The sequence below is a fragment of the Lepidochelys olivacea genome (genome assembly GCF_965140295.1).
Source record: "Lepidochelys olivacea isolate rLepOli2 genome assembly, chromosome: 2".
Taxonomy (NCBI): Eukaryota; Metazoa; Chordata; order Testudines; family Cheloniidae; genus Lepidochelys; species Lepidochelys olivacea.
Window position 1 is genome coordinate 91,997,491 of NC_140412.1, and position 22,670 is coordinate 92,020,160.

Sequence of the window (22,670 nt, forward strand, 5' to 3'; positions counted from 1 at the left end):
CCATTAGAATCTTTACTTGAAATGAAACAGAAGAAAAATAAAGGAACAAAATAATAGATATTCTTTATACTTATTTGCTTAGGTAGAGCTTTACAGAAGTATATCTTTTCAGATGGAGAGACTGAAATATACAGAGAGACAGAAAAAACTGACTGTCTACTTTACAAAGGCAACGAATGAGATAAAATAATTAATGGCATAAAGAAGACAAATCAGGAATATCTGTTCCCCTTGCGTCAAAGGAACAAGGGGACAATCCATGAAATTAAAAGGTGGCAAATTCAAAAATCGATAAAAAGAAACTTTTTCATACAGTGTATAATTCAACTGGATTTCATTGCCACAGGAATTCCTTCAGGACAAGAACTTAGAAAGATTCAAAAAAGGATTGGACACTTATATGGCTATCAAGAATAGACAATTAACAATTAATTTTGGAAGTGATACTAAACCTCATACATTAGGGCTTAAGCCACTCTCTAACTATTAGCCATCAGGATGTGGCCTAATATGGGGGGGCAGATTATCCCACTTCTGCTTACTGTAGGGTTCCTACACCTTCCTCTGAAGCATCTGGTGCTGGCAACTGTCTGAGACAGGGTACTGGCCTACCTTTGCCTACCACAGGTCTGGTACAGTGTACCAATTCCTTTCTTCCTATGTTTGCATAACAGAAGTTCAGTTCTGCTATGTCTATCTTTTCTTGGCCCCGCCCCAAAAAAGAATGTTTAACTTTATATTTTATCTAACTCTGTTCACACAAGGGAGATCTCTAACTTTTGGATCATCCTGGGAAAGGACGTGTTCTTGTGTTATTACTTTTAAGCATACTGATTATGTTTACACTGTATTAATATAACTCACTTTAGCTTAACCAAGCATTGTAATTAACGTTGATTCCATAGCACAGCTATGGTTATTGTGTGTTTCATAAGATGCATTTTTTGCTGGTATTGCGGGGGGGAGGGGGGCGATTCCCTCTGTGTATGTGAACTTCTTGTGGTAAATAAAAGCACACAGTGTAGGATGGGGTAAATTAGCAATATTTTCCCCTTCTTCCCCCACAGCCCTAAGAGCCAGAGAGCAGAAGTAGCAGGTTAGGGGGCTGAGAAGGCCTGGCCCATCTGAAGACCAAAAGCACTAGCAGGTGGCATCACTGGTGGACCAAGGGTCATCCTTACTCCCCTGAGCACCTGAAAAGGAGTGGCATTAGTAGTGTAAGAGCGGGAGACAGGCCAACAAAATGATAAGCTGGGAAAAATTACCAAACTCCCCAGAAAAACTCGACGATGGAATAAGATAAAAGATTTAGGGAGTTCAATGTATTTTAGGGTAGGTTGGATAAATCAGGTTTATACTGAAAAGCCAGCCTGAATCCTAACTAACTACTGAACAGCTGCTACTATTCCATAATATTTTAAAAAAGTTTCCGTCTCCCTTTCCGCTCCTACATCAGTTAACCATTCCTGGCTTCATTCTACTCTCTCTGCTTCTCTCTATGATGTCCCCTCTTATGAATCTCCCTTCTAAATATATAGCTCCACATTTTTCATTCTCTCCATGAATGAAAGTCTCTCCCTGCCTGTAAGGGATTTTGCCAACATTCATTTGGGATAATGTGTGTAACTCAATTGATGGGTGCACCACTTGTGAATAAACGTAGCCACCTCAAACACACGCCAATACAGCCTCTATACTATATAATGTGTTTTACATACACTTACATGCACATCTATAGCCAAATAGAATATACGATGGTGAGAGGATACATAAAACATTTTATTGACTTCTGCTTGGGTTCACCATATTACCCATGAGTTGTGAAGCCACTACATTCTAGGTAGGGAAAGAATATATGAAGATAGTATAAAGTTTTTGTTGGCACAACTTTAAGGTGATCATATAACTCCTTTCTGGCACAGGTACAAGCTAGAAATAAATGGCAATAAGAAATATACAGCACTCCATATTAATATATATTTTCTTCATGGCTCTTATTTTGTTTTCTATGTCCTTTGGATTTTTTTTAACCACTGAAGGGTTTCTGAAGTTACACTTTGATAAAAGCAGTGAGCAAGTACCATGTGGATTATAAAACTAAGCCACCTATAAGGATTTCAAACCTTAACTATTATTACAGCTGTTTGTAAGACAACAATAACTGTGTTTCTCAGCAACTTTCAGTGTTTTTTAATAGCCCATCGACTTCAGTAGGGCCAGAATTTCACCCAGAGTGGGATTGTTTCCATTGATTTAAATGTGTTTTGGATCAAGTCCTAATAGCCTTTTCAGAGGCAAACGGTATTTTTCATCTCACAGTATACACTCTAATTTACAGGGTGATTGAATAGTTTACAAGTTTAAAACAAAAGTATTACTGTGTGTATATTGATGTATATATTTGTGTACTTCTATAATATTTAAATAAAAAAGTAATGTTCTATATAGGCATATACTGAAAATGCCTAACTGCTCACTGTGGTCAGCTTTGTACCTAATCTAGGGGGACAAAAAGCAATTAATGTGTAATACAGTCTTCAGTAATTACATTAATGAACAGCTGTTATACTGAGCATGAGCAAATGGAAACATTTTCACTCATCCAACTTGAACAGGAAGAAACTGTGGGGAAGCTTTTTGCCTCGAATATTTAGGGATTTGCTAAAGACATAATCAATGTATACTTTCTAGCTAGATTATTTGAGAGTTTTGGACCAGAGTAAAAATAAAAATTACCCACTACTGTTCCAAGAAAGATAAACGAAGTATAGAGGAAAGGGTCATAAAAACAGGTGGAGACGTCAAGGCGGTGACTCTGTTATTAACACTATATTGTGTCTATCAACACAATACAATGTGTTGATTTACATATAACTGTCCACTATTGGCTCTCTAAACTCACCATAATTTATTCAGTTAATTTCTTGTAGGTGACACAGAAGAAGCGATCTGAATGCAAAGTGGAGAGCGCCCTTCCAGACCAGCTCAGGAAAATAACCACTAGGAGCAGCGTGGAAGAAAGCATGAAGACACTTATGGGAGAAGCAGACAAATAGAATGTTGAGCCTGGTGTCATTGGCAGAGAGAGCAGGAAGGCAACATGAAAAGCATAAAGTAATGTTTAGTATCAGGGGGTAGCCGTGTTAGTCTGTATCCACAAAAACAACAAAGAGTCCAGTGGCACCTTATAGACTAACAAATTTATTTGTGCATAGGCTTTCGTGGCCTAGAACCCACTTCATCGGACGCATGGAGTGAAAATTACCAATGCGGGCATTATTATACTGACACATGAAGAGAAGGGAGTTGCCTCACAAGCGGAGAACCAGTGTTGACAGGGCCAATTCGATCAGGGTGGATGCAGTCCACTCCCAATAATAGATGAGGTGGTATCAATTCCAGGAAAGGCTTTTGTAATGAGCTGGCCACTCCCAGTCCCTATTCAGGCCGAAATTAATGGTGTTAAATTTGCAAATCAATTTTAGTTCTGCAGTTTCTCTTTGAAGTCTGGTTCTGAAGTTTTTTTTGTTCAAGTATAGCTACTTTTAAATATGTTACAGAATGTCCAGGAAGATTGAAGTGTTCTCCTACTGGCTTTTGTATGTTACCATTCCTGATGTCCGATTTGTGTTCATTTATTCTTTTCTGTAGGGACTGTCCGGTTTGGCCAATGTACATAGCAGACGGGCACTGCTGGCACATGATGGCATACATAACATTAGTAGATGTGCAGGTGAATGAGCCTCTGATGGCGTGGCTGATGTGGTTGGGTCCTCTGATGGTGTCGCTAGAGTAGATATGGGGACAGAGTAGGCAACGAGGTTTGCTACAGGGATTGGTTCCTGGGTTAGTGTTAGTGGTGTGGTGTGTGGTTGCTGGTGAGTATTTGCTTCAGGTTGGGGAGCTGTCTGTAAGCGAGGACTGGCCTGCCTCCCAAGGTCTGTGAGAGTGAGGGATCGTTTTCCAGCATAATGTTTGTTTCCAGGAGATGTATGTTTGTTTTCCTGATCACATTATGGGTCATGGTCTATCATGAAAGTATGCTAACCTCTATCAAATACCCATGATTAACGGGTACAGGACAAAAAACAGAAAGCTTAATTGTAGGGCCACTTTATAAATAATTTTCTCTACCATTGGATTGTCACTGGTGATCGGAAATAGAAAGTTTTTCACAGTACTCACTCCCCTAGTAACCAAATTAACAACAGAAAATTCTCTCCGACTGCTTACCTCTTTTGCACTTTTAATTTTGGCCAGGAATGTGTACAACTCCATTGTTTCAGCAAACAGTGCCCGACATACTGCCTGATAGTGGTTTGGCGCCTCTGATCGGGTTGGTAGATGGGCAGCACACAACTAGGGAGGAAAATAAAAATTGTTATATATAGACACATACACAGCTGCTTTTACTAACACAACACAGGTAGGAACCGACTGTACTTACAGAGTAGCATCCAAATGTTCCCTGGACATATTTACGTCAGTTTATTTTTTTAACCAATGATAGTTTCTATTATACATTGTTTTCAAGATTCTGCAACCTAAAATAGAGATGCACTTAATTTCAGGCAGCAATTAAAGTACATTTCTTTACTTTTCTGCTGCCTTTTCGTTTTTGTAGGAAAAGTTCTGAGAATGAAGGAGAGATTAGGAGACATTCAAAAAGACGCCGTCACTTCCTGGAAAACTTTGGGTATGTCTACACTACGGAATAAGGTCGAATTTATAGAAGTCGGTTTTTTAGAAATCGGTTTTATATATTCGAGTGTGTGTGTCCCCACAGAAAATGCTCTAAGTGCATTAAGTACATTAACTCGGCGGAGTGCTTCCACAGTACCGAGGCTAGAGTCGACTTCCGGAGCGTTGCACTGTGGGTAGCTATCCCACAGTTCCCACAGTCTCCGCTGCCCATTGGAATTTTGGGTTGAGATCCCAATGCCTGATGGGGCTAAAACATTGTCGCGGATGGTTCTGGGTACATATCGTCAGGCCCCCGGTTCCCTCCCTCCCTCCGTGAAAGCAAGGGCAGACAATCGTTTCGCGCCTTTTTTCCTGAGTTACCTGTGCAGACGCCATACCACGGTAAGCATGGAGCCCGCTCAGGTAACCGTCACCCTATGTCTCCTGGGTGCTGGCAGACGCGGTACGGCTTTGCTACACAGTAGCAGCAACACATTGCCTTCTGGCAGCAGACGGTGCAGTATGACTAGTAGTCATCCTCATCATGTCCGAGGTGCTCCTGGTCACGTCGGCTGGGAGCGCCTGGGCAGACATGGGCGCAGGGACTAAATTTGGAATGACTTGACCAGGTCATTCTCTTTAGTCCTGCAGTCAGTCCTATTGAACCGTCTTATGGTGAGCGGGCAGGCGATACAGACTGCTAGCAGTCGTACTGTACCATCTTCTGCCGAGCAGCCATGAGATGTGGATGGCATGCAGTCCTTCTGCACCGTCTGCTGCCAGCCAAAGATGTAAAAGATAGATGGAGTGGGTCAAAACAAGAAATAGACCAGATTTGTTTTGTACTCATTTGCCTCCTCCCCTGTCTAGGGGACTCATTCCTCTAGGTCACACTGCAGTCACTCACAGAGAAGGTGCAGCGAGGTAAACCAAGCCATGTATCAATCAGAGGCCAGGCTAACCTCCTTGTTCCAATAAGAACGATAACTTAGGTGCACCATTTCTTATTGGAACCCTCCGTGAAGTCCTGCCTGAAATACTCCTTGATGTAAAGACACCCCCTTTGTTGATTTTAGCTCCCTGAAGCCAACCCTGTAAGCCGTGTCCTCAGTCACCCCTCCCTCCGTCAGAGCAACGGCAGACAATCATTCCGCGCCTTTTTTCTGTGCGGACGCCATACCAAGGCAAGCATGGAGGCCGCTCAGCTCACTTTGGCAATTAGGAGCACATTAAACACCACACGCATTATCCAGCAGTATATGCAGCACCGGAACCTGGCAAAGCAATACCGGGCGAGGAGGCGACGTCAGCGCGGTCACGTGAGTGATCAGGACATGGACACAGATTTCTCTGAAAGCATGGGCCCTGCCAATGCATGCATCATGGTGCTAATGGGGCAGGTTCATGCTGTGGAACGCCGATTCTGGGCTCGGGAAACAAGCACAGACTGGTGGGACCGCATAGTGTTGCAGGTCTGGGACGATTCCCAGTGACTGCGAAACTTTCACATGTGTAAGGGCACTTTCATGGAACTTTGTGACTTGCTTTCCCCTGCCCTGAGGCGCATGAATACCAAGATGAGAGCAGCCCTCACAGTTGAGAAGCGAGTGGCGATAGCCCTGTGGAAGCTTGAGAATCAATTTGGAGTGGGCAAATCTACTGTGGGGGCTGCTGTGATGCAAGTAGCCCACGCAATCAAAGATCTGCTGATATCAAGGGTAGTGACCCTGGGAAATGTGCAGGTCATAGTGGATGGCTTTGCTGCAATGGGATTCCCTAACTGTGGTGGGGCTATAGATGGAACCCATATCCCTATCTTGGCACTGGAGCACCAAGCCGCCGAGTACATAAACCGCAAGGGGTACTTTTCCGATAGTCCTGCAAGCTCTGGTGGATCACAAGGGACATTTCACCAACATCAATGTGGGATGGCCGGGAAAGGTGCATGATGCTCGCATCTTCAGGAACTCTGATCTGTTTCAAAAGCTGCAGGAAGGGACTTTATTCCCAGACCAGAAAATAACTGTTGGGGATGTTGAAATGCCTATATGTATCCTTGGGGACCCAGCCTACCCCTTAATGCCATGTCTCATGAAGCCGTACACAGGCAGCCTGGACAGTAGTCAGGAGCTGTTCAACTACAGGCTGAGCAAGTGCAGAATGGTGGTAGAATGTGCATTTGGACGTTTAAAGGCGCGCTGGCGCAGTTTACTGACTCGCTTAGACCTCAGCGAAACCAATATTCCCACTGTTATTACTGCTTGCTGTGTGCTCCACAATATCTGAGAGAGTAAGGGGGAGACGTTTATGGCGGGGTGGGAGGTTGAGGCAAATCGCCTGGCTGCTGGTTACGCGCAGCCAGACACCAGGGCGGTTAGAAGAGCACGGGAGGGCGCGGTACGCATCAGAGAAGCTTTGAAAACCAGTTTCATGACTGGCCAGGCTACGGTGTGAAAGTTCTGTTTGTTTCTCCTTGATGAAACCCCCCGCCCCTTGGTTCACTCTACTTCCCTGTAAGCTAACCACCCGCCCCTCCTCCCTTCAATCACTGCTTGCAGAGGCAATAAAGTCATTGTTGCTTCACATTCATGCATTCTTTATTCATTCATCACACAAATAGGGGGATGACTACCAAGGTAGCCCAGGAGGGGTGGTGGAGGGAAGGACAATGCCACACAGCACTTTAAAAGTTTACAACTTTAAAATTTATTGAATGATAGCCTTCTTTTTTTTGGGCAATCCTCTGTGGTGGAGTGGCTGGTTGGCCGGAGGCCCCCCCACCACGTTCTTGGGCGTCTGGGTGTGGAGGCTATGGAACTTGGGGAGGAGGGCGGTTGGTTACAGAGGGGCTGCAGTGGCAGTTTGTGCTCCAGCTGCCTTTGCTGCAGCTCAACCATACACTGGAGCATACTGGTTTGGTCCTGCAGCAGCCTCAGCATTGAATCCTGCCTCCTCTCATCACGCTGCCGCCACATTTGAGCTTCAGCCCGCCACCTCCTCTCTTCAGCCCGCCACCTCCTCTCTTCAGCCCGCCACCTCTCCTCCCGGTCATTTTGTGCTTTCCTGCACTCTGACATTATTTGCCTCCACGCATTCCTCTGTGCTCTGTCAGTGTGGGAGGACAGCATGAGCTTGGAGAACATTTCATCGCGAGTACTTTTCCTTTTCTTTCTAAGCTTCACTAGCCTCTGGGAAGGAGAAGATCCTGTGATCATTGAAACACATGCAGCTGGTGGAGAAAAAAAAAGGGACAGCGGTATTTAAAAAGACACATTTTATAAAACAGTGGCTACACTCTTTCAGGGTAAACCTTGCTGTTAACATTACATACATAGCACATGTGCTTTCGTTACAAGGTCGCATTTTGCCTCCTCCCACCGCGTGACTACCCCCTCAACCTTCCCCCCTCCCTGTGGCTAACAGCGGGAAACATTTCTGTTTAGCCACAGGCAAACAGCCCAGCAGGAATGGGCTCCTCTGAGTGTCCCCTGAAGAAAAGCACTCTATTTCAACCAGGTGACCATGAATTATATCTCACTCTCCTGAGGATAACACAGAGAGATAAAGAACGGATGTTGTTTGAATGCCAGCAAACATACACTGCAATGCTTTGTTCTACAATGATTCCCGAGTACGTGTTACTGGCCTGGAGTGGTAAAGTGTCCTACCATGAAGGACGCAATAAGGCTGCCCTCCCCAGAAACCTTTTGCAAAGGCTTTAGGACTACATCTAGGAGAACCGCAAATGCCAGGGCAAAGTAATCCTTTCACATGCTTGCTTTTAAACCATGTATAGTATTTTAAAAGGTACACTCACCAGAGGTCCCTTCTCCGCCTGCTGGGTCCAGGAGGCAGCCTTGGGTGGGTTCGGGGGGTACTGGCTCCAGGTCCAGGGTGAGAAACAGTTCCTGGCTGTCGGGAAAACCGGTTTCTCCGCTTGCTTGCTGTGAGCTATCTACAACCTCCTCCCCCTCCTCATCTTCTTCGTCCCCAAAACCTGCTTCCGTATTGCCTCCATTTCCATTGAAGGAGTCGAACAACACGGCTGGGGTAGTGGTGGCTGAACCCCCTAAAATGGCATGCAGCTCATCATAGAAGCGGCATGTTTGGGGCTCTGACCCGGAGCGGCCGTTCGCTTCTCTGGTAGGCTTGCCTCAGCTCCTTCAGTTTCACGCGGCACTGCTTCGGGTCCCTGTTATGGCCTCTGTCCTTCATGCCCTGGGAGATTTTGACAAAGGTTTTGGCATTTCGAAAACTGGAACGGAGTTCTGATAGCACGGATTCCTCTCCCCAAACAGCGATCAGATCCCGTACCTCCCGTTCGGTCCATGCTGGAGCTCTTTTGCGATTCTGGGACTCCATCATGGTCACCTCTGCTGATGAGCTCTGCATGGCCACCTGCAGCTTGCCACGCTGGCCAAACAGGAAATGAGATTCAAAAGTTCGCGGTTCTTTTCCTGTCTACCTGGCCAGTGCATCTGAGTTGAGAGTGCTGTCCAGAGCGGTCATAATGGAGCACTCTAGGATAGCTCCCGGAGGCCAATACCATCGAATTGTGTCCACAGTACCCCAAATTCGAGCCGGCAACGTCGATTTAAGCGCTAATCCACTTGTCAGGGGTGGAGTAAGGAAATCGATTTTAAGAGCCCTTTAAGTCTAAATAAAGGGCTTCATTGTATGGACCGGTGCAGGTTTACATTGATTTAACGCTACTAAATTCGACCTAAAGTCCTAGTGTAGACCAGGGCTTTGAAACACAGTCTATCTGGAAGCAATTTCCCTTTTAAATTATTTTTCTTCCCTTCCCTTTTAAAAATAATACACTTTGGATATTTAACTGAAAATGGGATAGTTGATCCTCAGACATTTTTTCCCTTCCAAGGTCATAGCTCTTAGTTTATAATAGCATAATTGTCTTCATAGCAACATACTAATTGCACAAAGAGGACTACAACTTTAAGCGAGCATCAAGACAAGATTATCAAATAAACAAATGTTTTGTTCCTACGCAAATGATGTTCCTAGTAATAAAAAAGAAGAAAGAAAAACACAATGTATTTTACTTTAGCATAATTGTTTCTAAATAGAATCTTTTTCAGAATTTTCTGTCAGATGTCAGGAGCTTCCTAAAATGAAAGCATCTTAACTCCATTGTCAAGAAAAGAAGAGTTCCCTAACAAAACAACTTAAAGAGCCAAATTCTGAAAAGATTTAGATGATAGTCTAATATAGATTGTGTATCAACTGGTTAGAAAACAGAAGATGAAATCCCACTAAGCCTATTCCTAATGGTTCGCATGGTTTAAAAGCAGGTTGTAAAAAAGTTTGCGTACGATTTAAGTTAGACTGGCATCACAGCAAATGTCCACTAACATTCCTAGAAGCACACACAATTTGATAAAAATAAATAAATAGTAAGCTATGAACTGACAGATCTATCAGCTGTGAAACACTCAGGAAGACCTCTTGAGGGCTAAATTGTGCTTCTAGACATACATACACAATTACCACCAAGATTAACAGAAACTGAACAACCCTCTCTAAAGAGAAAAATTTTGCCCAGAAATATGGAAGATGGGAAGTTCTCAAAAACCTTTTATAATGTTTAAGGGAGGCATTACTCTGCTAACTCCCAGTCCTATAAAGTAGCAAAGTAGAGTTTTACGGAGGGTTTTGAAGGCAGATAATGAGTTACTTTTACAGACACTTATGGGGAGTAACTCCCAGGCATAAGGGCAGCACAGGGGAAAGCATAAAGGTGCTTGCTTGAAAATCTAGCAACTGGATGGTGGAGGCTGATATCATGGGCCAAGCAGAGGTGGTCATTTCCTCATCTGTAAAACGAGGATATTTACCCTCTTTTGTAAAGCCTTTGAGATCTATTACTAAAATATATTTTTATTATTATTAATTATTATTATTTATTATTAAGGATCCTGCACTCCCTACTCAAACAAAATTCTCATTGAAGTAAATTGGAGTTTTCCCCAAACTGATGAGGATTGCTGTATCAATCTCTAGGATCCCAATCTTGCAACTGAATCTGTGTAGGCAGACTCCTGCTCCCATCCCACATAAAGCCTCACTGCAGTCAACCCATACAGACTCAACTGCAAGATCTGGACCTAAATGCATTAATCTTTTTGAGTAATGCTACAACATGTGGTCAGTTCAGTACTTATGTAAACAGATATAATTCCTGTGGGTTACACCTTAGTTAAATTTGGTCCAGTGCCTTTAATACTACTCCCAGCACGGTGTGCCTAAGCCAAGGTATTCTTCACAGAAGTCTGCAATAAAGACACAGAACAAGTATTTGTGAAATAGTGCCTATAATCTGTTCACCATAAAAATACATGTTAAAGCATCAAAACAAAATGACCTGAAACCCCAAATAAATATTATTGCACAGACACCCAAACAAAAAACAAATGTAATGCTGGCCTTAAGGCTTCCTACTAGTGGTTTTATAGTAGTTTTTTACTATGCAGATAAAGGTGAGAAAAAGCTGAGGGAAAAATCACTGGCTATGTTAGAAGCTTTCCAGAGGTAGACCTATTTTTTGAGACAAAGTCTCTTTAGTAGCAGACGAGCCCTTCATTAGTTTGGTAGTACATTTGTCTAAATCTGTCCTTTTCCATGGTGAACTTTCTGGAAGCAAATGATCATGATGCAGGTATGCTCAGGCCCATCACATGTGTATTATTTTTGACTTCTCCCACCCCATCTTCCCAGGCAATGTCCAAATTCTGCCACTTCTTCCTCCATAAAATTTCTAAGCTCTTGCTTTTCCCCTCTATCCACACAGCTAAAACTTAGGCCCTCATAATACCCTGTTTTGATTATTGCAACCTTTCCTTTCCTGGTCTCTTTGATATCACACTACTCCATCAAGCTTATCCAAAACACATCTGCCATGATGATCTCTCTTGCCTCTTGTTCTTATCCTGCTACACTGTCCCTCTGAATATTCTTTCACGGGATCCCTCTTTTCCAACACATCAAATTCAGACTTCTCGACCTCACCTTCAAGGCCCTTCACAACTTTATATTTCTGATCAATAGAAGACTATAACTGGATTATTTGCCGTTTCAAGACTGAGATACAATGGTGGAGCTATAAAAGGGAAAATTTAACATTACTGCTTTCCCTCACTATGTTTGGCTGTAGCCAGTTCATGAAGAAGAAATTTAAAACAAAATCAATTTTAAGACTTTTTTTTTATGAGGAACACTTATCAAAATAACACAAAGCTACTTTTTAATTAAGAGCTATTAAAATTTATAATCAAACTTATAAGGCCCACAACATTTACAACAGTTTTTAAAGGAAGTTATAAAATGTGATTCTTTCATTAAACTTCATTGCTGAGTATTCACCATGACAAATTCTATAGAAAAACAGAGAGTGCTCTTCTCCATTAAATTATATGAAGAGACTGTGTACCGCAAAGGGGCAGGGGAATGCCATAGCATATCAATCCAACCCACACCCCATTGACAACCTGGAGAACAAACACAGGAGATATGAAAACTAAATACTTAGTCACTTAATGAGAAGGCTAGCACCATATTTAATGGAAACTGGCCAAATTCTGACTCTTTTAGAACGGTTAATTTATCCTCTCTTTACTTAATAACTAACTCTGTCCTCACTTGACCTATCATTCTTTCAGTAGGCCACAGTTATTAATTTTAGCCTTTTCTGTTTGTGTAAATGTTTAGAGTGCAGGTTAAGATTTTATTTTTGTTCAGACCACATGAAGTTCTGTACTGACAATACTTTCATACTTTATTTGGAAGTATGTTAGACATCTGCATAAAAATATTCAGGCAGCTACTAAAATTCTGTACTAGCAAGTTTGTACATGGGATGGGTATCCTCTATTACTGAATACAAAGTAAAGCAACCAAAAATTAAATTAAACACTTGCAATTAAAACGGAGAGAAAAGTGATCAGACTTAAAGAGAACTGTTTGGTTTTTTTAGAAGTAAGCAATGTAAAATTACCCATTAGGGGCCTGCAGCTCCCATTGACGTCAACCTTCTGAAAATCAAGCTCTGAATTATCGGTTTTCTCAAGTCATAAGGATGCATTAAATAAATAAATTAATAAATAATAAATAATAAAAATAATAATAATAAAGTCAACCTAAAGTAAAGTGGTTTAGCACATACTTAAATAGCCTGAACAGGCTGAAGTCAGATCTCTATTCAGTCCGACTGCACTACATATTAACAAGATTTCTAAACAACTGGTGATTTTACATATAGCTGTGTTGCAAAATCTAGACACAATATGGTGAATCAAATATGAAATGTCATCCCTAACCCTGAATTTCAGGACATCTATTCATTTTAATCAAACCTTTAAATGTGTTTTTTGTTTTAAAAAGGTGTTTTTCTCTAACATACCTAACACACACCCATCTAGCATTAATATAGCTGATGTATTTTAAGATCCAAAAGAATGAGGCAGGCATTAAAAAACCCTTAGAACTAAGCACACCATAGCAGTCCATAATTATTTCCATCAGATCTTCAAACCTTTACTTCAAATCTTTTCATCCATTCAAAACTCTCCAACTGAAACGGTGATTTTGTACAGCAGCTGGGTAGGGTGCTTTCGTGATTCTGGTGCTTGCTTGCATTTTCTCCCCTCGTGCTGCAGTTCAAGCCTATCCTGAGGGGAGTGAATGTTCTCACAGAGTCCTGTGTTTAATACAAGGGCTTTTTGTTCTGTTTTCAGGAGCCCTACCAAAATGTAAATTTTAAAAAATTACTGTGTTTTTGTAAACTGGTAAAATGGTGGAATAATTTTACCAGTATTACTGGTCATTAAAAAGTACTTAATAACTAAATCAACAAGCATTTCTATTTTTAACTGTTCCTTTATTGGGAAGAGTTTCTTCATGAATCTATCTAGAATACATGACTCAAAGCATTCAATTTTTGTTTAAATCACTGAGAAGATCAGTGTGTTTCAAAGGTCACAGAAAACAGACGTCATGTAAATATCAGACCCTTGCCAGCTCTTCTCTCAGGATTCATCCTCTATTCACCAAGAAACAGTGTGCATCAAGCCTACACAGTGTTAAAAGAAATCACAACCCATGACTCTATTTGAATGCATTCTATCAAGAGCTAAACCAAATTACAACACACATTCACAACTGATTGATCTGTTGGAGTTTGATTGCCTAGTGCACAAGTTTTTTTGCCAATAAATATTTGAAATCTGCACCACAACACCCTAGTCTGTCTTGGATCAGAGTTCAACAGAGAAAAAATTGTTTCTACTTTTAATCTTCTTCTGCCAGGTGACTATATGAATGAACTATCTTTTCTGTAGAGAATAAAAGGATTTTTTCTCCATGGGACCCAAAGACAAGCTATCAGTGCTCAAAGTATTCTCGAAAATGTACTATACAGCCTGTATGCACTGGGCTTGTAATGCATTTGCTACAGTCTTAGAATTACAACACAATATATACGTAAGAGGCACACTTCTGATAATGTAAAGCAGGAATAAGAAATATTACTTTTATAGAGCAAATCAATGAATATTCAATAGGACTATGTTTCAGACAAATCCACAGTAGTGGGGCATTGCCACATGTTCTAAGATACAGGTAACATAGCTCATAACTCATAGGCTGAGTTGTATCAAAGTTATTTTATGGAAGCACTATGATTCTATCTCTCTGCAGATAATCCAGATGTTGTGATGGGACTTTAAAAAAAAATTACATTGTAAAAATGAGCTCTAAGGATACTTTCACTTCCCTGACAAGAGAAAAAAAAAATCTTGCTGTGACAGTAACTGTAGATCTGTAAAACTTGACCTAGCCTGGAATTTTAGTTTACTCCTTAGTATCCTGGCTGTTCAGGAGAATTAAATATGTTAAGGAATGGCCAGTTTCTGAGAAATAAGGTGGTGGTTGATAGAAAGGTAGATGGTTTCTTGCTCCTAGGACCTGATTGGAACTTATACACAGTGTAAGTCTCAACTTACCTAGCCTCCCAGCCATCTGGTACCTGGCCTCATCACCAGTTCCTTACAACTCCCAGTCCCTCAAATTGAAGATAATCAGTGGCAAGTGTCAGAGGGTGAGCAAGAGCAAAAAGCTTCTGACATGGAGCCCTGACGGGCTTTTTTGTTGAGGTGGGATGGGAACTCAATACTCTCCACACTGAAATGTCAGAAAGCAGGGTTAGGTGAGAGCTTGTAAGGTGAGGCTTTTACCAGGGAGAGGGAAAAGAAGGATGAGAGCAGAGTATATACTCAGTTTAGAACCCTAAATTTAGCTATTAAGCTCCATGATAAACAGCCAAAACCCACAGAAAGTAGTGTTCAGAAGCTGTGAAACTCTGTATGCTTATATCTGTGTTTGCAACTGTAATAGGCAGGCCTGAAGATAAATACACAGTGAGAATATTCACTCTCCCTAATGTATCAGATGAAGCTTACATACCCACAAAAATCCTGTGTGTTCTTTGAAATTCAGACATCTTTATAATACAGCAATGCTGCCAAATGTACGTTAGAGTTTGTTTTCAAAGTACCAATTATTTTGCTTTACCCAAACTGTTCCTCCATTTCTACAGTTCACTCCCCTAGTTTCAGCTGTCTGCAAGTGAGACAGATTTTCCTCGTTGTACTAATTTTCTGTAGTAATCTGGTATGACTTCATACCTTTTAGGATGCTTTGGTTAGCTCTTGGGCTTTTGATGCAGAATTTGTAGCAAGCTGCTACGCTTTTCATGCCTTTGGGGCAGACATGCCATAGGAGCATATGGCCCTTAATATTCCAGTTTAAACAAGACTAAAATCCAGCAGTTCAAACAATTTTTCCTGAAAATGGCAAATAATTGCTGTCTCAGTTTCAGGGAAAGTGCACCTGCATATCCCCCTCCATGGTCCACTCCAGGAGTTCCAAGTCAGGTCTCAGATCTCCAGTCAACACCTGTCTTTGGCCAGGGACCCTTATCCCATTCCCTTCTGACCTGGGGAATTAAGGCTGCCTTACACTATGATATCTCCAGCCATCCAATTTACCAGAAGGCCAACCCCTGTGCTTTGCTTTCTCTTTAAGGGCTATGAACAGTGTATTGCTAGCAGTTACAGGTTACCACCTAGCTCTTTCTAAGCAAAAAGATTTATTCTTAAAGTAAAAGCATTACAGCAAAAACATGTAAAACCAACAAACAGATTTACACATACTCTCAATGTACTAGAAATCACCCACCAGTCTTATGGGCTCCACATCAGTCTAAGTCTTTCCAAACCTTCCACAAGTGTTGGAGCCCTCCCCCCTTGGACAGAAGATCCTGCCCATTTGCTGGATCTGAAAGAGGGCCTTGTGTCAGTTCACGTTCATCCTTTTATACTAAAAGCCCTTTCTTTGTCTTTTAGTCTCTGGAAAACCCAGCCTGAACCACTATATGCAAACTACTCCTGGGGGGGTATCTTTCTAGAGTCCAAGTGTCTTGCCTTAATCACCCCCATGTTTTTAGCTCCTGCAGGAGCTGTGGTAAGCCTCCCCAATGGAATAGGACACAATCATACATAAACCTTTCATCGATTTAATATAATATGGTCCCCAAAGATATTGCATACAATTGCAATAGCTGCGACAATTGCCTGCCAAATTACTTGTCATAAATATGTGGCTCTCTCTATACTTTGTCTCCATGCTTATTTAGGCTTTGATTCAGCAAAGCATTTAAACACATTTTAGTCCATCCCTATTTCAGCAAAACACTTAACCATGTACATAAGTAATTTCCTGAATCAGGGCCTTAGACCATCTGCTGAGTTTGTGAACAATAGTGTTGATAATGAGAGTGATTTCTGTGTTGTGGACAACTAAACACTTTTTCTCTAAGAATCTAGAGGCAAAAAGCACCATTATCAATCCCTTGGATCATCCAATTCTCACTTGCAGTCTCAAATTTAAACTAATGAACCTGTAGCACTGGGGAAAACCCATTTGTTGGTTTTGAAAGACTGACACGTACCCAGCAACGTTCCCTCTAATTTTTGACAGGCCATGTGCTCAAAAAATTTCTTCTGTGCAAATTGTTGTGCTTCTGTGCAAATTTCTGTGTGCACAGTGTTTCGCTATGTGCGTGGGGTTTAGGATCTGTGAGCGTGCGCACACGCGCATAGCTTAGAGGGAATAGTGCCTACCAGATCCCCAGGATGGAGTTGGGGTGACCTCTGATAAGCTTTTTAGCATGCATGTAGGTTCTTTTACTGCTTTTAATATTTTTTTTTTCTGTAATGCCTTAGAATAAATGTGCTTACTTAGGAAGAGCTGTGTGGTAATTTGTGACAGTGGGCCATTACGCTATTCATAGCTTTTGAAGAGAAAGCAAAGTGCATATATTGGCCTATCTAGGTACTCTGGTTTGCTGGGAATATCAGAGTGCAGGCAGAGAACTGTGGAGCCTGGAAATCCCTGGTCAGGAAGGAGAAATGCAGTTTTCTGTCGAAAAGAGGTGAGGGTTGAGGAGCCAGGAGCCTAAAAGTGAGTGCCCCTGAGGGGCAACAGAGGGGGAATCGAGGTGCCGTTGGCCTGAACTGGGACACCATGCACAGGTTGTAGTTGTTTTTATAAATAAAAGACACAAAGCTGTCAACCCAGCATTTTTCAGTTTGAAATTAACACACAAATATTGATGATTTTTTAAAAAAAAATCTCACACTGAAAAAAGCATCTTTAACCAACCATCATCTAGAAAAACAAGTATCTGCATACAACTTCAGTTTAAACTAAATTTTTTATTGGTTTTTTTTCTTCAAAAAAAATTTGGGAAAACAAAAACAAACAACAACAACAAAACAGAGAACAATAATGTAGAATGGACAGGGAGGGGAAAGAAAGGAAGGAAGGGAGGGAGGTAAAAGGAGAGTGACATCTTAGTTTCCTTCCACTAGGAATTAATCAAAGATTTCTAAAAAGTCAGACCAAATCTTTTCAAATTTGTCTTGAGGTCCCTCTTCTCCAGAACGTTGCCTGCTCTTTACTGGCCAGGTTAGCCAAGTCTCTATGCAAAGCTTGTATCTCTGGAGGTAGTCTGCTCTCCCATCTAAGCTATACGAGTTATTGGGCTATAAGCCCAGCTCTAGAGAACCAAGGTTTCTGTGAGCTGGCGAGTTTATAGGATAATGTCCCAACACACAATTCTGAGAAATAATTTTTAAGGTGGTATTCATTATCATATTAACCTCCTGCCTACTCCCAAAATATGGGAGACCCACATCTCCAGCAGCAGTCTGTTTTGGCAAGGACCACATACATTGTAATCTAAGCAGGGATCAGTGAGAAAGAAATATATTTTTCTCCTGAATCAGCCTTAAACGTAGATCAATAGTACAGACTTTAATGTTTTGCAAGGCACTTCCCCATTGGCTAAAAAGAAAATATTTTTAAAAACAAGAATTTTTTTTAAACCGAGTTTAAACCACTTTACATCAACGGTAAGCTGAATTTAAGCAAAGATGACAGCATCTTCACTGAAAGCTTGAACAAAAGGTAAATGGCACAAAGTAACATCTAACTTCATCTGCTCATTTTCAAATCCAAATCTATTCCATCTCCACAACCTAGTGAAGATTCCATAATATTTTTACTCTGTTGATTAACTCATCACCACCCTTGGAGGAAAAAAAATCTTATAAATATTAATTTCTGCTACTGTGTTTTTTTTTAAACATTTGGAACTTAAGAAAAAAACACAGCAGAATATAGTAATAGTTACAAACTACAGCTCAGTTTAAAGACTAAATCCTCTTCATCCTCCTCATGGATCTGTCATGTCCACTGGAAACTAAATCCTAATCTTCCTTAGTTCTGCATGCAGTAAATTATCAAGAATTTAACATTACCAAGTGAAAGCTAGTCTATGTTTTTCTAATGTGAGAACTTTAAATAATTCCTTTAGACAGACAGTATTAACAGAAGCATTTTAGCATCATTAGTTTTTTATGTTACTATAAATTCTTTTAGGTGTTTGTACAGACTTGTTGGCTAGAATCTGTTCATTTAAACTCTGATTCCTCTCCACTAATTGCTTAACTATTTTTAGCTGTCAAATATAGACTGTGCATGCAGATACTGCTGGAAGACATACTATATCTGTTAGTACACTGCCCTGGTGCCATATCATTGCAACGATGAAAATTTTACTTCTTTAAAAGACTGTTTTTCTTAAGTGCCAGCTAAATTAAATTAAAACTGAGTTTGTATGGTCAACACTGACATTTCAGGGCCAAAGTGAATGTGCATTCCCTTTGGATTTCATGAAGGATTGATCCAAAACCCTCTAACTCTTGTTAAAACAAGTAAATTCCTCCATGATTCTACTATAAATACAAAATAAGGACCTGATTCTGCAAACCCTTGCTCCTTTGAGTAGTTCTTATTGGGATCATTCATGAAGAAGGGCAGAATACTACAAATTTTATGTTCTCAACTCTTCTATTCTAAATGCCCAAACTTAAAATATTCCTCAAAATCATGAGTCAGACCAGCAACAAACTGCTGTTTGCCAAAGCTAATGACTATAACAGTACTGTACTTTCCTTTATTATGGTAACAGAAAAGCACCAGGTATGTAGCATTTTCATCTCTAATGACTGCAAAGCACAAAACAAATCTAAAATGTATTGAAATGCAACATTATCTAGATGCAACACCTCACCAAATTCACTCCTGGGTTTTGTTTTGTTTTTTGGAGGGTTTTGTGTTATTTTGTTTTGTGTTTTAAAGAGGGTTTAAACCAGGCATTCAAGTCTGTAGGTGTTGATATTCTTTATACCAAGCATTTTCCGCGCTCCTATTTCTACATGCTGAAACTTCATCACATTGAGACTGTGCATCAGATGCACCGTCTTTTCAGTAAAGAGTGTATAGTTAATTAATGGCTAGGAACATATGGGAATAGCTGACATTTACTTTATTGATGATAATACAAATGGTGTATGCGGACATATAGTAAATACATAGTGTCAAGTATCGGGGGTAGCCGTGTTACTCTGTATTCACAAAAACAACAAGGAGTCCGGTGGCGCCTTAAAGGCCAACAGATTTATTTGGGCATAAGCTTTCATGGGTAAAAAACCACTTCTTCAGATGCAAGGTGCAGATACATCTGAAGAAGTGGTTTTTTACCCACAAAAGCTTATGCCCAAATAAATCTGTTAGTCTTTAAGGTGTCACCAGACTCCTTGTTGTTTTAGTAAATGCATATATACACACAGACAGAGTTGATTTTAAATTATAAACAAAATAAGTGATGTCTATTCCAACTTGCCCCTCAACCTAGCCATTAGTTAGCTGATTTCTTTCAGGCATAGTGATAGAGTGGTCCTGAAGAGGAATTTGAAGGATCAGAGGATACTGTTCTTATGGATCAGCTTACATGGATCATTCCATACAAAGGGGGTGGAATGAAGGCATGTAGACATCTGTACAAGACCCTGACAAACGACAAAGGGTGGCATCATTAACAAGGTGGAAATGGCATTGGGAAGATATAAGACAAGACTGTGCAGGTAGGAAGCGTGTATATACTATATGTTAACTGGCTTATTTGTGTGTATGTTTAACCAATATTCCTTAACTAAGTTTTGAAACTACTAGCTACATTGTCTGAGATAGACGCAGCCCTGAATGACCAGCAGTAAGGAGCTGCTCTACTCCAATAATATGATATCATTTGAGTTTCCAAATGTGTACCCCAGAGTCTCTAACCAGCTGTGCTTCCATGGTCCTGAATCCTTCCCTGCCACTTACTGTGTCATTACAGGGTGGCTAGTGCCATAAAGATACTTAGAGCAGTACTTCTACTCAGGGAAGCACAGAGCTGTTATTGTACCTGGCCACTGCACATGGGGCACAGGTTGAGGGAGATTTCTTGAGCTCTTCCCTCCAGGTGTACACACCAGCTAGGCTCAGCTGAGAACTAGTGGTGTATATAACCAGTTGAAGCTATTTTAAATCTAACAAACCATATTTGTGAAAGGATAGAAAATACAGAAAATTATACACAAAATATACATTAAGTAAAACACAGCAGCAGCTACAGTTATCCCCCTGCCCCTGCCCAAAAAAAGAGTTTTACAAAAAGCCACCTAAAAATAACCATGACTTTTCTTCAGTGCCCAAAGTCAGAAACTTTAAAGTTAATATTTATGAAGGGAAGGGAGAAAAGAGGGGTAGCTTTTTATACTGGCACTTTAATGTAGTGAGTATCATTAATGTAACATTGTTATGGTCTTGCATGACGACAGGTTTCAGAGTAACAGCCCTGTTAGTCTGTATTCGCAAAAAGAAAAGGAGTACTTGTGGCACCTTAGAGACTAACCAATTTATTTGAGCATGAGCTTTCGTGAGCTACAGCTCACTTCATCGGATGCATACTGTGGAAACTGCAGAAGACATTACGTACAAAGTGGTCTCTGTGTATATAATGTCTTCTGCAGTTTCCACAGTATGCATCCGATGAAGTGAGCTGTAGCTCACGAAAGCTCATGCTCAAATAAATTGGTTAGTCTCTAAGGTGCCACAAGTACTCCTTTTCTTTTTATTGTTATTGTCATAAATATAAAGGGAAGGGTAAAACCCTTTAAAATCCCTCCTGGCCAGAGGAAAAATCCTCTCACCTGTAAAGAGTTAAGAAGCTAAAGGTAACCTCGCTGGCACCTGACCAAAATGACCAATGAGGAGACAAGATACTTTCAAAAGCTAGGAGGAGGGAGAGAAACAAAGGGTCTGTGTCTGTCGGTATGCTGCTTTTGCCGGGGATAGAACAGGAATGGAGTCTTAGAACTTTTAGTAAGTAATCTAGCTAGGTATGTGTTAGATTATGATTTCTTTAAATGGCTGAGAAAAGAACTGTGCTGAATAAAATGACTATTCCTGTCTGTCTCTCTTTTTTGTAACTTAAGGTTTTGCCTAGAGGGATTCTCTATGTTTTGAATCTAATTACCCTGTAAGGTATCTACCATCCTGATTTTACAGAGGTGATTCCTTTACTTCTATTTGCTTCTATTTCTATTAAAAGTCTTCTTGTAAGAAAACTGAATGCTTTTTCATTGTTCTCAGATCCAAGGGTTTGGGTCTGTGGTCACCTATGCAAATTGGTGAGGATTTTTACCAAACCTTTCCCAGGAAGTGGGGTGCAAGAGTTGGGAGGATTTTGGGGGGAAAGACGTGTCCAAACTACGTTTCCCAGTAAACCCAGTTAGCGTTTGGTGGTGGCAGTGGATATTCCAAGGGCAAAGGATAAAATTAATTTGTACCTTGGGGAAGTTTTAACCTAAGCTAGTGAAAGTAAGCTTAGGAGGTTTTCATGCAGGTCCCCACATCTGTACCCTAGAGTTCAGAGTGGGGGAGGAACCTTGACAGTTCTATTTAACATAGCTTATCAATAAAACTAAACTAAGATATGAGGATCATAATGCACTTCTTACTGGTGGTAGTTTACAGTTCTGTACCATACTGCACAGAGTTCAAATAATCAGGATTGCAGTTAGTGTGTTCTTATGTAAGACACTGAAATTCCCCTTGGTAGACATAAGAACAATTTGCTTTTATGTTTTGTCCTGAAGCATGATTTTTCACTCCCAGCCAAAAGACAGATTTCTAATTGCATAACCAAACATAAACCATTAACAATCTTCTTAACTTCACTCCCGATGAGTGACCACAGAAATTTCTAACAATCCAAACGGGGCTTATTTTGCTTTTATTAGACCTCAGTACGCATGGAGAAATAGGCTAACGTCATGCTACAGCTCCTTATTTATAAACTCTTTGTCAAGGAAGTTCAAATCTTCAACTTTGATTGTACTAATAAGGCCAAAGGAAAAATGCTGATCTTTTATAAAGCAGACTTTTAAAATGCCTTTAAATTATCTAAATAGTGAACCTATATTACATCCATTAACACTATTCAAAAGGTTTCAGTCTAAAGA

The 22,670-nt window shown here is 40.7% G+C and overlaps 1 protein-coding gene across 2 annotated transcripts in view; it reads right to left on the reverse strand.

Annotated features, from left to right (window-relative positions):
- The window catches only part of SPIRE1 (spire type actin nucleation factor 1), a 171,804-nt gene that overhangs the window by 65,559 nt on the left and 83,575 nt on the right, over positions 1-22,670 (reverse strand). For both annotated transcript variants that reach the window (XM_084620673.1, XM_084620674.1), the window contains exon 4: positions 4,234-4,359. In XM_084620673.1, the coding sequence (XP_084476799.1) occupies positions 4,234-4,359 (126 nt within the window). The remainder of the gene's footprint in view (positions 1-4,233; positions 4,360-22,670) is intronic.